This window comes from Clupea harengus, chromosome 8 (assembly GCF_900700415.2).
Source record: "Clupea harengus chromosome 8, Ch_v2.0.2, whole genome shotgun sequence".
NCBI classification, from domain to species: Eukaryota; Metazoa; Chordata; class Actinopteri; order Clupeiformes; family Clupeidae; genus Clupea; species Clupea harengus.
The window spans coordinates 11,247,575-11,262,441 of record NC_045159.1 but is presented as its reverse complement, the minus strand read 5'-3'; the positions used below and the strand labels follow the sequence as shown (position 1 = coordinate 11,262,441).

Genomic DNA, 14,867 nt, shown 5'->3' with positions numbered 1-14,867 from the left:
GGCAGCGACCCATGCGCTGAAACATCAACATTGTGTGTGTGTGTGTGTGTGTGTGTGTATCCTGGCACTTCCTCTCCTTTCAGCAAGTAGCTCCTGTCCTTGAGAGGAGGTGTGTGTGTCCAGGACCCGTCATTCTCTGCGTATCAACTGGGCGCGTCGTGATGGGTTTGCCTCGGAGGCCTGTACAAACAGCAGAACACCAGCAGGGGGCAGCAGTGCAGTATGTGGCGGCGTGGGCTCTCGCTGCTGCCTCCACTGCTCCCTCCCCTGCTTGGGACTGCAGGGATTTCAAAGGGGCCGTGTGAGGTCTAGGAACACAAATATCTGTCCCAGCTGCCAAATCAAGGCAGAATAAACACTCTTTTTTTCTTCCAGAAAGCTACTGTACCTCACTCAGGGGCTAATTAAGACACATCAGAACCGTGGAAGTGGTAACTCTGTGTGTGTGGTGTGTGTGTGTGTGTGTGTGTGTGTGTGTGTGTGTGTGTGTGTGTGTGTGGTGTGTGGTGTGTGTGTATGAGTTTGTGTGTGTGTGTGTGTGTGTGTGTGTGCGCGCCCGCATGTAGTCGTCTGAATATGTTTGGGTTGTGTCTGTGTGTGCCGATGTCCCCCCCCAACACACACAGACAGATCCTGTGTCTGGAATTCTAAATCCTGTATGATGGTGTGATGGGATAAAACAGCCATTATAATTTCCTCTTTTTGCAAAACGATCCCTGATAGTTTTCACTTTGAGTCCTCTGATCAGCATTGTTTGTTCTTTATGCCCTGATTCTTCAACCAATACTTTGCCCTTCAGCAAAGTGCTATAATTGAATATATTCAATGCAGAGAGAAAGGAAAAAAAAGAAAACAAGCAGAAAAATTGATTTCAGCATTCACAACATGCATGACGATGAGCTGTGTGCAAGTGGCTCAGGGTGATGATGAAGACAATAGATAATGCAAATGCATGATGAAAGGTGATGTTCCTTTTTGTCAGCGAGTAAACAAACAAGAGAGGAAGAAGAAGAGTGAGCTGGAGAAAGAGAGAGAGAAGAAAAAGAGAGAGGCAGAAAGAGAAAAAGAGAGGGAGGGAGGAAGAGAAGGCAGCAGATCATTGTCTCCGTGCCCACAAGCCTTTAGGGGTTGATATTTTCCCTTTTCTCCACTTCTTCCTCTTCCTCCTCTTCCTCCTCCTCTGCTCTGCTGCCATGCCTGGTTCTGTCTATTTGTTTTAATTTGCTTCCTTCAGCTGGAACATCGCAGCAGTTCTAGGAAGGCTAACAGGATTAAGAGGCAAACGGCACATCCCCTCTCTCCTCCTCTCTCTCTCTCTCTCTCTCTCTCTTTCTCTTTGTCTCTCTCTCTCGCCCTCGCTACCCGCCCGAGACGCGACAAAGTGGCCATTTCTATGGAAATGCAATGTTTACACGCATGGGAGAAGTCTATTATCTGCCGTTTTGGGCACGTAAAAGCGGACGACAGGGTGTGGGCTTTTTCTTCTCCCTCCTTCTGTTTGAGTCCTCTCAATTCTGCACCTCTTTTTTTTTGGTTTGCTCTATCTCTCCATTGCTCTGTGTGCTTCTCCTTCCTCTGTTTCCCTCACTCTCTCTCTCTCTCTCTCTCTCTCTCTGAAACACTGTTTCTCCTTTTTCCTTTTGCTGCTGCTGCTCATCCATAGGAAAAACAAATTGTGTAAATGTCCTTGTGCTTGATTACACACACTACCCCCTCTGGCTGGATAACTGTGTGTATCTGGAGAGCCATTTCACTCACATCTGCCTCAGCACATCATCTCTCTCTCTCTCTCTCTCTCTCTCTCTCTCTCTCTGTGTGTGTGTGTGTGTGTGTGTGTGTGTGTGTGTGTGTGTTCTGTTGGGGGTGGGTGGGCGGGCGAGACAGAATAGACCCCTTTTTCACCTTTAATAGATTTAAGCAGTGCTGGTGGAATTGAGTGTCTTCTCAGGCTCGGCTGCACCTTTGTGACCTGTATGTGTTGGGGAGGAGGTGGTAGGATGGGGGGGTGGGACTGTATCAGGATGGGGAGGAGGAGGTAGGATGGGGGGGGGTGGGACTGTATCAGGATGGGGAGGTGGAAGGGGGGCGTTGTGTCTGATGTCTGGAGTCAGATTCTAAACGAGTGGTGGGTAATTTCTGAGCTTGCTCTCTCCCTAAATCTCTCTATCTCTCTCTCTCTCTCTCTCTCTCTCCTTCTCTCTCACCCTCTTTTCCTGTCTGTCTCTCTGCATCTCCCCAAGAGCCCTCAGTCTGGAGAAGACGTTTTGTGTATAATCACAGACAACCTCAAAACCATCGGAATGAAATGTGGCAGAAGGAGCAATGCAATTAAAGTGAGAGGTTGCTTGAGATTAGAAAAAAAGTGTCCATCTCTTTAGAAAAGAGAAATGTAATAGGACATCAAACTGAACAAAAATTAAACCTTCACTACATTTTCAAGAGGAACCCAATTCCCTCTAAGAGACACATCTTGTAGAGCATCTGTGGAGTAGTAATGGACTCCTTGGAGTTGCTTTGGTTTTCCATTACTAGGTGCTCTGGCTCAGTGAGGTTCGCTTTCTCATTGATATTGAAATTATAGTTCACAAGTGCATTAGCAGAAGCGTATGGATCGATCCCAAACACTCGATCACATGACCTGCCCCCAGGCAGCAGACACAGGTCAAAGGTCAGTCTGGATATCCCTGGACAACAGAACATTTCTGTGTGTTTTCCACCTAGCAGTAATTTATTTTCGAGAATTCCATTTGTTGTGATTCTCAACAGACAAACTAATTCCTCTATAGTGAAAATAATCAGTAGATAACGGCTACAGAGAATATGAGTGTATGGTTCACTAAAGCTTTTCTCCACTAATCTCAGTGCCAAAAGCATTTTGATGTTGTTTTGGCACTCATGTCAACACTATGTTGAGCTACATTTTGGGTGAACTCTTGGACATGCTCCTGTGTGATGGCTGTCTGTGTTGGCTGAGGCCTGAAGATGCTAAGTGGGGCAGACTAACCCCCCCCCCACTCCCTTAAAAAAAAACTCACACATTTATCACAGTCTTATTTCTCCTGACAAAACTTTTACTTGAAGTCATCTCTACTTCTAGAAGAGTCTGATGGTAGACATTTTATTCTCTGTCTATGGAAGCCTTTCACCATCAAAGCAAAAAAGGTAATGGGGTCTGAAGAAAAGCTTCCAACACACATTCTAGAACAATCTTCCACACGCTCTCTTCCATACACAACTCTTTATTGGATGCACAAAAGACTAGCGCAGTGTATTTTTGCAAACTTCCTACACAAAGGTTTGTTATTTGTTTTCTATATGAAACATTTGAGCCCATTGGAACCTAACACCAACAAACCCAAACAGGCTTTATTCAAAGGCCAAATTCACAATAGACCATGTCCTTCTCCTGTTGATGGCACTCTAACATAGTGTCCCCTACGAGCCACTGTAAGCTGGACAGGCGTCCACTCGTCCTGTAAGCCCTGTGGACTCAGTCTTGTGTTGACTAGCAGGCCAGCGGCACCATCTGTTATTTGTGACATGCCTGGGCTGAACAAACACCAGGACGAAGAGGTAATGGTGTGCACAAAGAGGGCTGCGACCTTGACACTGTTTAGAGTGTGTGTTCCAGGCAGTAAGCAAAGGGGGGAATAGAGAGAGAGCGTGAGCGAGAGCGAGAGAGGAGACAGGGCGGAAAAGTGGAGAGATGGATGATGGTCAGTGCAAAGCGTGATTTTTATTTTTATTTTTTTACACTGGAAAAATACTTGCATGTGTTGCCAGGCAACAACTGTGCCTCAGTGTATCTGACAGGATGAGGGATTGAGTGTCAGGTCAAAAGTGTCAGTTTCAAATGTGTACAGCCAAAAAAAAACTGAAAATAAACAAATGAAATGAAAATATGGGCAGTGGGCTTTTTGACCCTTCAACCAACGGTGGCGGGTAGGGCTGTTTGCACGGCGTACAGTATGAACCGCTCCCGCCTCGTCTTTGAGCGCTGGCCTTGAAACATAAATTACCAGAGTGGCCGGCTGCCCTCTCCCTTTGGAAATGGGCCCTGACTCTGCTGGACCGGGGGCTCGAGGGCTTCACACATATCTCTCTCTCTGAACATAAAACATCCCCACGGATTTAATTTAATGTCCACACCTCCAGCCTCTCAGCCCACTGGCCTGAGCTGTGGAGGTGGTGAGAGAGAGGGAGGAGAGGGAAGGCAAGGGAAGGCAAGGGAAGGGCGGCTGGAGAGAACCAGGGCCCCAGTCAAAGAGATCATTAGTGGCTTCATTACCTCCAGTCTGTAGAACGGCGAATACCATGGACAAACAGAGAAAGAAAGAGAGAGGGATAGAGTCATATAGAGGGTATGAAGAGTAAGAAAAAGAGGCAGAGGACAGTGAATTCAGAGGGAGAGAGAGGATGTAAGGTAGGGAGAGAAAGGCAGGGAGGAGAGAGAAAGAAAGAGGAAGGGAGCAGAGAGAGAGAAAGAAAGCAGGCTTGTTATACAACATTTCAGTGGTGCTGGGTGTTTACTTGTGTAGTTTATCTCTTACTGTCAGCTCTATAATGGTGGTAATGGCCGGGGGTCTGAAGCACTCAGTGGGGATGTTGAAGAGCCTGGGCTGCTCTCGATTGCATCTGTCTTGAGTGGTTTTATGGCTTGTGAAATAACTAGCTAGTTCAGTGGAGTACTAAGGCTTCTGGCAGTGCATCTTACATAGAAAAAAAAACTCTGCCAAGAAAATACAGGAGTTCTTGAATGTGACCACTACACCAAGCCCTCCATTTTCAAGGTGTGCATGCAACGCTTTTTCACATATGTATGGCGTGCACAGTGGGCCTCATGCAGGAAGCAATATATGAACACATTTCCTCTTATTTCTGTTCGTATCCACAATTTGTTCTTATTTTGTTAGTACCCATTGTTTTCTGGGATTTACCAAAGTTTTCTTATTTTTGCTCTTCTCTTGGGTAACAGAAAATGTAAGTGCTCGAGTGTGTTCACAGTCCACACAATTGCTGTCCAACGCAAGGAAACATAAGTTTTAAATTTGAGGAACATGCAAAAAACACATTTTCATATAAATCAAATTTACACACACGTTTACTCTATTTAAGTTTATTTAACACTATGTTGATTTCACTACTGTTGAAGTTCCTCTTCTTACAGCCTTTTTTGGTGGCATCTCTCCAATGCTTGGGTCTGTGCCAGAGCATTTGCATACGCCACAACACATGCCCGTATATAATGTTTAGGGGTCGTTATCGATGCTAATAAGAGAAATTTCAGAGAATGTTGCTGTATAAGGTCCACTGTGTGTATTGTATATAGAAAGCATTATATACAATACAATATCAATCATTATATATATATATATATATATATATATATATATATATATTAGAAGTTTCCAATCACAAACTGACATGATTTCTTCTGTCACCACCATGACTATTGTGTCATTCTCATAACAATACAAGGCAGTGGAACTTTAAAGTTGTCAGGCTTTCAGTGGAGTGGGGGCCTCCACCCAGCTTCTGCTCCTGTCCTGTTCTGTCCCCGTGGCTCCTGTTGCTTGTCTGTATGATGACTGAGGCATGACCCTTGACCCTGAGCCTTGTGTCTCAGTGGAATGGGAAAAGGAGGTTGGGGCCAATGACCCACTTCAGTGAGGGCTGATCAGAAGGCAAGAGCCAAGGGTGCATGATGTGATCTGGAGAGAAGGCTTCAAAGCCTTCAAAGGACCTTCTGAAGTAGAATCAGCATAATTGGTACACAACTGTAAATGGTTACATTTAATGTGTGTACAGTGTGTGTGTACTGCATGGTGCATGATGGATACAGATAGACTTCAAGCTCCATGTGCAAACAGTCAGAGGAAAAACAAGGATTGGCACAGTATCCCAGTTGGCCGTTAGGCTGATCAATACAGCTTTTGGTTAGAAAGGTGGATGCTTACAAAATCATAGATAACTGAGTGCATGCAAGCTGAACCTTGAGGAGGAGAATGGAGCATTAGAAATATTCCTACCTTGATCAAATTCCATCATTCCTTGCTTCCAATATCTCTCACACAATGTGAGTCTACTCAAACCATGTTTGACGAGTTTACATGAGTGAGTGTATCGACTGTAAGTCATACATTACTTTTAAGCGGTATGTTCATGGACCTGCCCTAAACACTAACACACACCGATAAGAGTAGTGTAAGGGAGACATTCTTTCATCCATAAAATCAATGGCTGCTAATGACAGCGGTCTTGCCCCGGCCCCCAGACAGAAAGCTGTGCTTAGATGCTTATCGATGCCATTGATTGTTGCTGAAAGAGGGATGCAGTTGACCTCCTGGTTGTTAAACCAGGATGAAGTGTCAGGTTAGTACATAAACAACTCTTGGATGTCATGTTAGAATAAGCTGCACAAATAGACACACGCACAGACATATACTGTGCACACACATAAACACAGCCACATTGCAAACTCTCTAACCAATGCTTTTTTTATTCTCTGTCTCCTAGAATGCACCCCCAAGCACACACACACACACATAAACACAGCCACATTGCAAACTCTCGAACCAATTATCCCCTCTACAATCACACCTTTACAGGCCCATCTGTGTATATGGTTGTGCAAGATTTTTTTTAAAAGGGGATTTGTCCCCTTGCTATTTAAAGCAAGTACTATAATGACTTGTATTCGTGTGTTCATTGGTGGTGAGTCTGTATGCACAAGCCGTCTCCTGAAGCCCAAATTATCTGCGGTAGATAGCTGCAGTTCATTTTTCAGTTGGACTACAGCAGGAAAATAATGACTTGGTGACTCATGGGATATGCCAAACATGTACTCAGTTTAATTTTAATATGGTAAGCTCTGTTAGCGTGGCGCTGGCTCACTCCCTCCTGAAGAACAGAAAGGAGAAAGCCTTGCTACATTCTTCAAGGTTATCTTCGCCTCTACTGCTATATTTAATTTAATTTTCGTCTTCAGGTGAATGTGTTTGTGTTTTATTTGTTGGGATGCTTGTTTGTTTGTTTGTGTGTGTGTGTGTGTGTGTGTGTGTGTGTGTGTTACACTTTTCATTGAATTGTGTGTGTGTGTGTGTGTGTGTGTGTGTGTGTGTGTGTGTGTGTGTGTGTGTGTGTGCGTACGTACGTGCACATATTTGTCTCTCTATGCCTCTGGATGCCTACGCGTGAAGTCACTCACATATGTTTGCAGATGGCTTGAAGAAAAACACGGAAAAAAATTCACAAAATACGTGCAAATACACACAAACATGTGCATGCCAGAGAAAGGACATGTCTGTATATCTGTGTGTGTGTGTGTGTGTGTGTGTGTGTGTGTGTGTGTGCGCACGCACGTGTGCATGTCAGAGAAAAGACATGTCTGTATATCTGTGTGTGTGTGTGTGTGTGTGTGTGTGTGTGTGTGTGCGCACGCACGTGTGCATGTCAGAGAAAGGACATGTCTGTATATCTGTGTGTGTGTGTGTGTGTGTCTGTAACTGTAAGGGAGCAAGTGCCTGTGCATTTCACATGACAGCATCTCATTGTTTCCAATGCTAAACAATAGCTGTTAGTTGTCAGATCTCCACAGATCTGATAGCAGCCCATTCATTCATAAGAACTCCTGCACTCAGCCTCAGGCTCATTATCACCAGTGCCCTGAGCTGCAGCCTTCACTCACTCTTGTAGCATCAGCAGAGGGAACAGATCAGACACAGAGCACAGAGCCCTGTGTCATTCTTCCCACAGCATAAGTTGGGGTTGCGTGGGAACTTGGTGTTGAGGTTGCAGTTCACAGCTGCAGAGGTATAGATTTGCTTTTCATTGAACGGTTTAGCCTGTCTTGAGTGATGGAAGTGTTTGTGGGAGACGGAGGTTGGCTTGCCACAGAGGGAGCAGGGGAGAGAGTGTGCTTGAGTGGGTGGTGATAATCTGTGCTTCTATCCAACAGAGAGGCTTTTTACTTTCCTCTTGGCTTTTATAAAGAGTTCAGCTGCGTTTCACCCAAACAGTACATATACCATACGCTTTGAATTGTCAGCTTCACAGAAAAACAGGGGTAATCAAAAACTATTTACATTGCATATAGGACAATCAATAAGATGGATTTTTGTCGTCATATGTGCACACATTCTCTTCTTCCAGTAGAGTACTGACCATACATGCCACATAATTGCTTTACTCAGCCTATAATGTGACTACATGGCTGACTGCAAAACATTTCAGTGTTATCTAAATTAAATCTAGAATGTGATATGTGATTTCGGGTCACTGTGCGACAGTAGGTTTATCTTAACGTGGGTAGAATCGTCCAATACTATTCCAAACACAGACGGTTTTTGCCTCAGGATGCTAGACAGTCGGATGATTATTGACCCCATACCAAGATAATTGCTGTAACGGCCATTAAACGATCACCATCGGTATTGCCAATAAGCCTAGTCACCACGTCAATAGGGGCCGCCAAAACATTACAGCGTTTTTGAGAACACCGTTACAGTTATAGTGCGTTTGACTTCAGCTTGTGATATTGCTTTTCACGGCAATGTTTGTCGATTTTATATTCTGTACTTATTAAATAAAAAAGCATTAAATACAAGTATTGTATGACTTCTTAACGAACATTGCTCAGAACCCACAGTTCACAGATACTAAAACAAACATAGCCTACCTTACTGCGTGTTGCCCGCAATGTATTATCTTTTCTCTGTTAACTTTAAATTAAAATGCTTCTTATTACAAAGTCTATACTCTAACACATATCATCAACGTACTGTTGCATTTACTGTGTGAGGGTATATGGTACGGCTGAAGCTGCCTCGCATTGGCGTCTGACTGTTGTGTCAAGGTTTTCAATTGGCGGAGGATCAACCGAGTGCAGTCATTCAGCGCTGTCTGACTACACACACATCGATGGCACGCCGTGCGGAGCGGGCACCGAAGTGAGCGCTAGCTCTGATCATGTGAAATTTAAAATGCTTTCATGTGGGTCTGTGAGTAGGTGCTGGATTTTTTTATTTATCAACGGATAAGCGAAAAAGGCGACCTTTACTAGACAATTGGTGGAGGAGATATCAGGGGTAAAATTCTGCAAGCAAAGAGCAAAATGAAAACGTTTAAATTTAGATAGAGGGTAGGAAACAAATATCTCTCAGAGTTGAGTGGACTGTTTGACACGATTCCCCCCTTCCCATCTTTTTGAAGGCGAGTGAGGTGAAGAGGAGAAAGGACAGGTTGATGGAGAGGTTGACTTGTTATTGAGGGACCACTTGACATCGAACCAACACGTTGCGCTCTCGAGAAGGACGGACTAGCCCCCGTTGGGCTTGAATCTAAACGGTCTATCAATAACTACCAAGAACTTGAACCTGATAAGAGCTTGTATCACCCAAGGAGTGAAATCACCCAATCTGCAAGTTGGTTGAAGTAGTGGTGTCCGGAGTTTGTTCACTCGTGAACGTGGAGGTTACTATGCCACAATGAATCCGCTTCAGTTTGCCATCCTCTGTGGAATTTTGCATACGCAAGTAATAGGTGAGTTGGATGTAAGAGTTATTTGTGATTAGGACAGCTAAAGTTATAAAATGTGCTTATTAGTGGTACAGAACATATATTAATAGAAGCTAATGCAACAGTTTAAGGTATCATTTTCAGGAAGGAATTCCTGTTATTGCTTCTGCGACCATGGAAGTCTATTGTCTGAAGTGGCAGCAGTTTGATATGATTCCACTTGTTTCTATTTAATAAAAAAAAAGACTGAAGAATTATAGCGAAGATATACAGAGCAAAAGCATCTAGGTCCATCAAGACCACTCAGTTGATGCTGGATGCATTGCAAGTAGCAGCCATTACATATACTGAAGTATCAATTAACGTGATGCGTTGCGGCAGGACTTAAATTAATTCGTACAGGCTTTAACCAGATCGTGATTCAATTACTCACTTTCATGCCTTTAGTCGAGTAATTTCATTAATTCGTTGGTCAAATGATACACTACAATGTACCATATCAAATCAATTAATTGGCTTAATCAAAGTATGAAATCAAAAATATTTCACACAGGTGGCTGTACTTTGTCAGGTCATACCTGTCCAACATCCTCCCAAAATACTTACATTATCTGTTATTTAAGATGTTTTACTTTTAAGACCTTGTCAGATACCCTTAAAACTCCACATTCCCAAGAGCTCATTACTTGTCTGTGATTATACATTTGAAAGAGCCACTGGTCAGGTCTGCAGTGGAACCTCAGTGCTAGTACTACAGTCAATTAAGGACTAATTAGGATGATGACCTCCTTCAGCTCCTGGTTTTGCCACAAGTAGACAAGCATCTGTGGATCACGCTCAGTAGGTTAGGCTGGTGTGGCATGCATGATTTTCTTGAACATGTTCTGTTGGAGACCATACTTTCAACATGGCAGCTACTTTCAGCCTGCTCTGTTTTTCACTGTTGTCCTTAGGTTAGAATTGTAACACTAATGACAAATGTTAAACTACCCAACATTTGAAAGCAGTTCTTTCTTCATGGGAGACACTTTTATGCTTATACCAGATACCAGATGGTTGTGTATATAATTGTAATAGGTCCTGGTCCTATTGAAGACAGACAGCCTTCATAAATGACATTTCTCTAAACCCCAAATGCCCTTCACATTTTCTGCTCTGAGAATAAAATGACAAACTACACGAGTAGATATAATAGTAATTGCATGACAGCTTAAGACCCCCTGGTTGTTCACAGTGCAACTCAAGGACAAAAGTTTCATTTTGACTGATGGTCTGATTGGTGTTTGGTAGATGGTTGCTTTACCATTAAGGTAAAATATGATGGTCAAGGTCAAATATGTAATTGTAGAACTGCATGATGCCTATTTTCATCTTCTTATCAAATTGAGTTGGTGTATTACAGTTTTCTGGCACTGTATCTTTAAGTTAAGAGCTAGGTGAAAGCCTACCCCTCCCTCCAGAGCTGAATTGGCTGGGAACATGAAACAGTTTTATCACTTTTAAGATGTGAAAAGAGGAAGTCTGTCAGGGTTAACACTTGCGGATAAAAGAGCATAAAAACAGCTCTTTTTTTTTTTGATGTCCTTCCCACCTCCAATTTTCCAGCTCAACCACTCAGTTTTTTTTCAGGCTTATTATGGATAGATGTAGGCTGTGCTGTGTGTTTTTGTGTCTGCATGTATATGCATTACTAGTAGACCGCCTCCCTGATTGCAGCCAACCCCTGGTCCAGTTCTGGGCCATGTTTGGGTCGACTGTCTGCCGGTTCTGGGCCAGATCTGGGCCGTGTCTGGGTCGACTGTCTGCCGGATTGGGGCTAGATCTGCACCAGGCCCCACATTCAGCTCTCTGGGCCGCTGAGCTTGAAAGCTGGTTGGGATGAGACAAAGCCCCACATCTGCGCAGACATGGTGGCTCTATTTACCTTTGATTGCTCTGTTTGAACTGGCAGTGTTAAGATTGATTACCCCCCCCCCCATATCACAGGGCTAATTTAAAGTATATTGCCATTACGTATGCATGCATGCATGAGGAGATGGTATCCTCAGTGGCCTTTTCCCTTTTTTATTAACACGTTTTAAATTATTAATGACAAAGAAAATTACATTTAAATGGTGCTGCCATAGTTGTCGGAGAACAAGGCAACATACAGCAGTTATTTTTTATGACTGCTACCAATTGACTTTAGTATAGGAAATTGTTCTCCTTTGCAATTGGATGTGCCAGGGAAATGGCATCTGAAATGGATATGACAGACCATTGGGTGCGGATGGCGGAGCGCAAAAGAGAGTGCTGTTTCTCGTATGCTTGTGTTCTCAGTTTAGCCCGGACTCCAGGAAATATCAGTGAAGCATGACAAGTGACATTTCTGCGCTTACGTGGCCACTGTGCTGATGCCCATTCACATGAACTATAAAGCAGTGAAAAGACTATATGCATGCATGAACACTCACATACAAACACACACACAGACACACACACACACACATAGACACACACAGACACACACAGCACACACACAGACACACAGACTCACAAACACACACACACACATAGTTTCAATCGCCAGAGCTATGTAAATGCATGTACTGTTATTCATACACTGTATACACAGTACAGTTGTGCAGTTGGATATGTACTGCACTGTTGTACTGCATATGTACTGCACACATATGTTCTGAAAATCACAATAAGTTCCTGCCAGCTATTGGCCAGTAACGTAGTGTAGTTCTTTTCTATTTTTTATATCGCCATAGTATTCACAGTAACAAGATGCCTGCTGTAAAAAATGCTTTACATTATCTCCGGTAAATTACCAGAAAAAAAGGCAACAGTAAGTTGCTGTAATACTTTTTTTCAGTACTTTACTGTTTTTTAATCTACATTAGGAATAAGCCTACTGTAAAAAACAGACAGCAGTATCTTACTGGCAGCTATTCGCCAGTAAATCACTGTAATGTTGTTTTAGAGTGATCTACTGTTTAACATATTAAATTGGACCTCTAACTCGTAGACCTCCTAGTGGTTCTTTTCAGTGCGCTTACCTCAGCGACATGGTAGTTGTAATGTGGAGGTTATCAATCCCAGTTTTTTGGTTTAGAACGCAACTTATTCTGTCTCAAATGAATCTTGAACCCTATCACTGTGCAGAACTACTTTGGAGTCTGCCTTCCTCACCATTCAGGTAGACAGCTCACACATTGGCTGGTTATCTTTCAAAATAACCACAGCCATCAAACTTAAAATTTTCAATTAAATACTTTGGTACCACATGGTATACCTTATGTTATCCTTAGGTTAGAATTTGTAACCTAATGTCAAATCTTTAACTACCCAACATGGTTCTTTGAAATCAGTCCTTTCTTCATGGGAGACAATGTTATGTGTATACCAGGTACCAGATTGTTATGTATATAATTGTAATAGGTCTGAGCACAAAGAAAAAGTAAAATATTTGACAGAAGGTCATAGTTCAAAGCCTTCAGGCAATCCTGGGGTCCTTTTGAAGACAGCCTATTGTCTCTTTATGGATTCTGTCAAATGGATTTGTAATTAGCATTGGAGCCCATTAGGTAATGTTTCTAAACAAAGTCCTGTTGAGAAAAAAATATTAGGCCATAGCGATAGGACTATAGTACAGCAGGGAATTACTGTAAATCACAATTGCATTATGGGAAAATGTAACTTACTCAGTGGGAATTTTAGGAATCGCACCAGTAAGGAAATCAATGTCAATTGTTTGTGTGATTTGCTTATGAGTTATAATGATTGATTTTTGTGGAAAATTGCTATTTGTGGAATGGTGTAAACAAGTGAATGATGATATAAACCACTAGCAAATGCCTTAGCTACAACACATTTCATCATATATGCATCCTGGGTATGGAACCCATGGTCGTGATGGTGTTGTCACTCCACCGACTGAGTTACTGTAATTCACATCTGCTTTTAGTACCACCTTAAAATGAATTCTATCAATTAAAACAAAGATTCACTTCGGAAATGTTAAAAAGGCACTGTTAGCCTATGTTAAAACTATAAACAAGCTTTAAAATGTTGTCATTATTTGTCATTTTCAAAGCCTTTTAATGTAGTAAGCCACTTCATAATGATGATGATGGTTTTTGATTGAAGGAATTTTAAAGAGGTGCTATCCAACTATTTGTTGAAGCTTTTCTTGTGTTCTTTTCTATTAACTTTAGTTAATGTCTTTAATGTAAAGTTTTGTTTTTGTTTTGTATTTCAAAATAATGAGAACAGATTGGAATTGGAAGGCATGCTGTTCACCGGGAGGACAGTTAATGAAGTAGCACAGTGGGCTAAAGATGGATAATGAAGTCTGTATGCTGCTTGTACTTTAACTTTGTTCAATACAATAGACTGCTCAGAAGTTCATAAACAGAAATGAGAGCACTGTAGCTTCTTTGGGATGTAAAGCCTACACCTGTTAACACGTCGGCACCTGACCAGCTTTATTTATTCACATACTGTGCCTAGATATGTAAGGTCACTTGAAGACATGTGGCATTCAAAAACACCCGTACTGCACCATAATCCGGCAAAGAGCTTAATATGCATTGTGCATCAGTTTATATACTGTATATTGGCACACTTTTGAGAGCTATGCTGCGAACACTTTTGCACATGGGTCATGAGTCAGAGCAGAGAAATGAAAAAGTTCTGACTTCTGATTTATTATTATGTCAGTTTTGCTGTTTTCCAGCTTTTCAATTTCAATTCAAATCAACTGCATTCGTTTATATAGCACCATCAACAATGGAAATGGTCCCAAAGCACTTTATAGAGGCATGCCCTGAACCCCTAGAGCAAGCTTTTCACAGGAAAATGTTATATTTCTCCACATCGTGGGATACACAATTCTATGCCGGACATCTGGTCTACATAATATATAATGCATTCATGATGTACAGTAATGCACTACAAAGCAGTTACACAATAATGTACTGTATAAATCACAGTAAAAAAGTGCAGATTTCACAAAAATGTCTAACAGTGTGTGCAATGATCCACTTGACTGGCCAACAAACCTTATGAAGTCAAAGTGAAATGGACCGCCCCTTCAATTCTTTACATCCCAGTTACACTTTTAAATGCAAGGAGAGACAGTAGCAAGTACTCTTCACTCAAAACTGACAGTATTTTATTAGTACTGCTTCCAGTACTAATAGCAGTCACTTGAAAGACCAAGGCACTGAATGCCTAAGCCTTAGATGATGAAGGCCACAAACATTAGCTGTGCTGTAGGTGTTTTTCTCTCTCTGTCTCTCTCTCTCTTTCTTTCTCTCTCTCTCTCTCTCTCTCTCTCTCTCTCTCTCGCTGTGTGTGTGGGA

At 42.4% G+C, this 14,867-nt stretch overlaps 1 protein-coding gene across 9 annotated transcripts in view; it reads left to right on the top strand.

The window, feature by feature from the left end:
* The window catches only part of LOC105901021 (roundabout homolog 2-like), a 174,538-nt gene that overhangs the window by 56,121 nt on the left and 103,550 nt on the right, over positions 1-14,867 (top strand). For 4 of the 9 annotated variants that reach the window (XM_031571836.2, XM_031571833.2, XM_031571835.2 and 1 more), the window contains exon 1: positions 8,864-9,540. The exons of the other annotated variants lie outside the window; for them this stretch is intronic. In XM_031571836.2, the coding sequence (XP_031427696.1) occupies positions 9,486-9,540 (55 nt within the window). In that variant the 5' untranslated portion in view covers positions 8,864-9,485. Of the gene's footprint in view, positions 1-8,863; positions 9,541-14,867 lie in introns of those variants that run through there. 9 annotated transcript variants of the gene reach the window in all.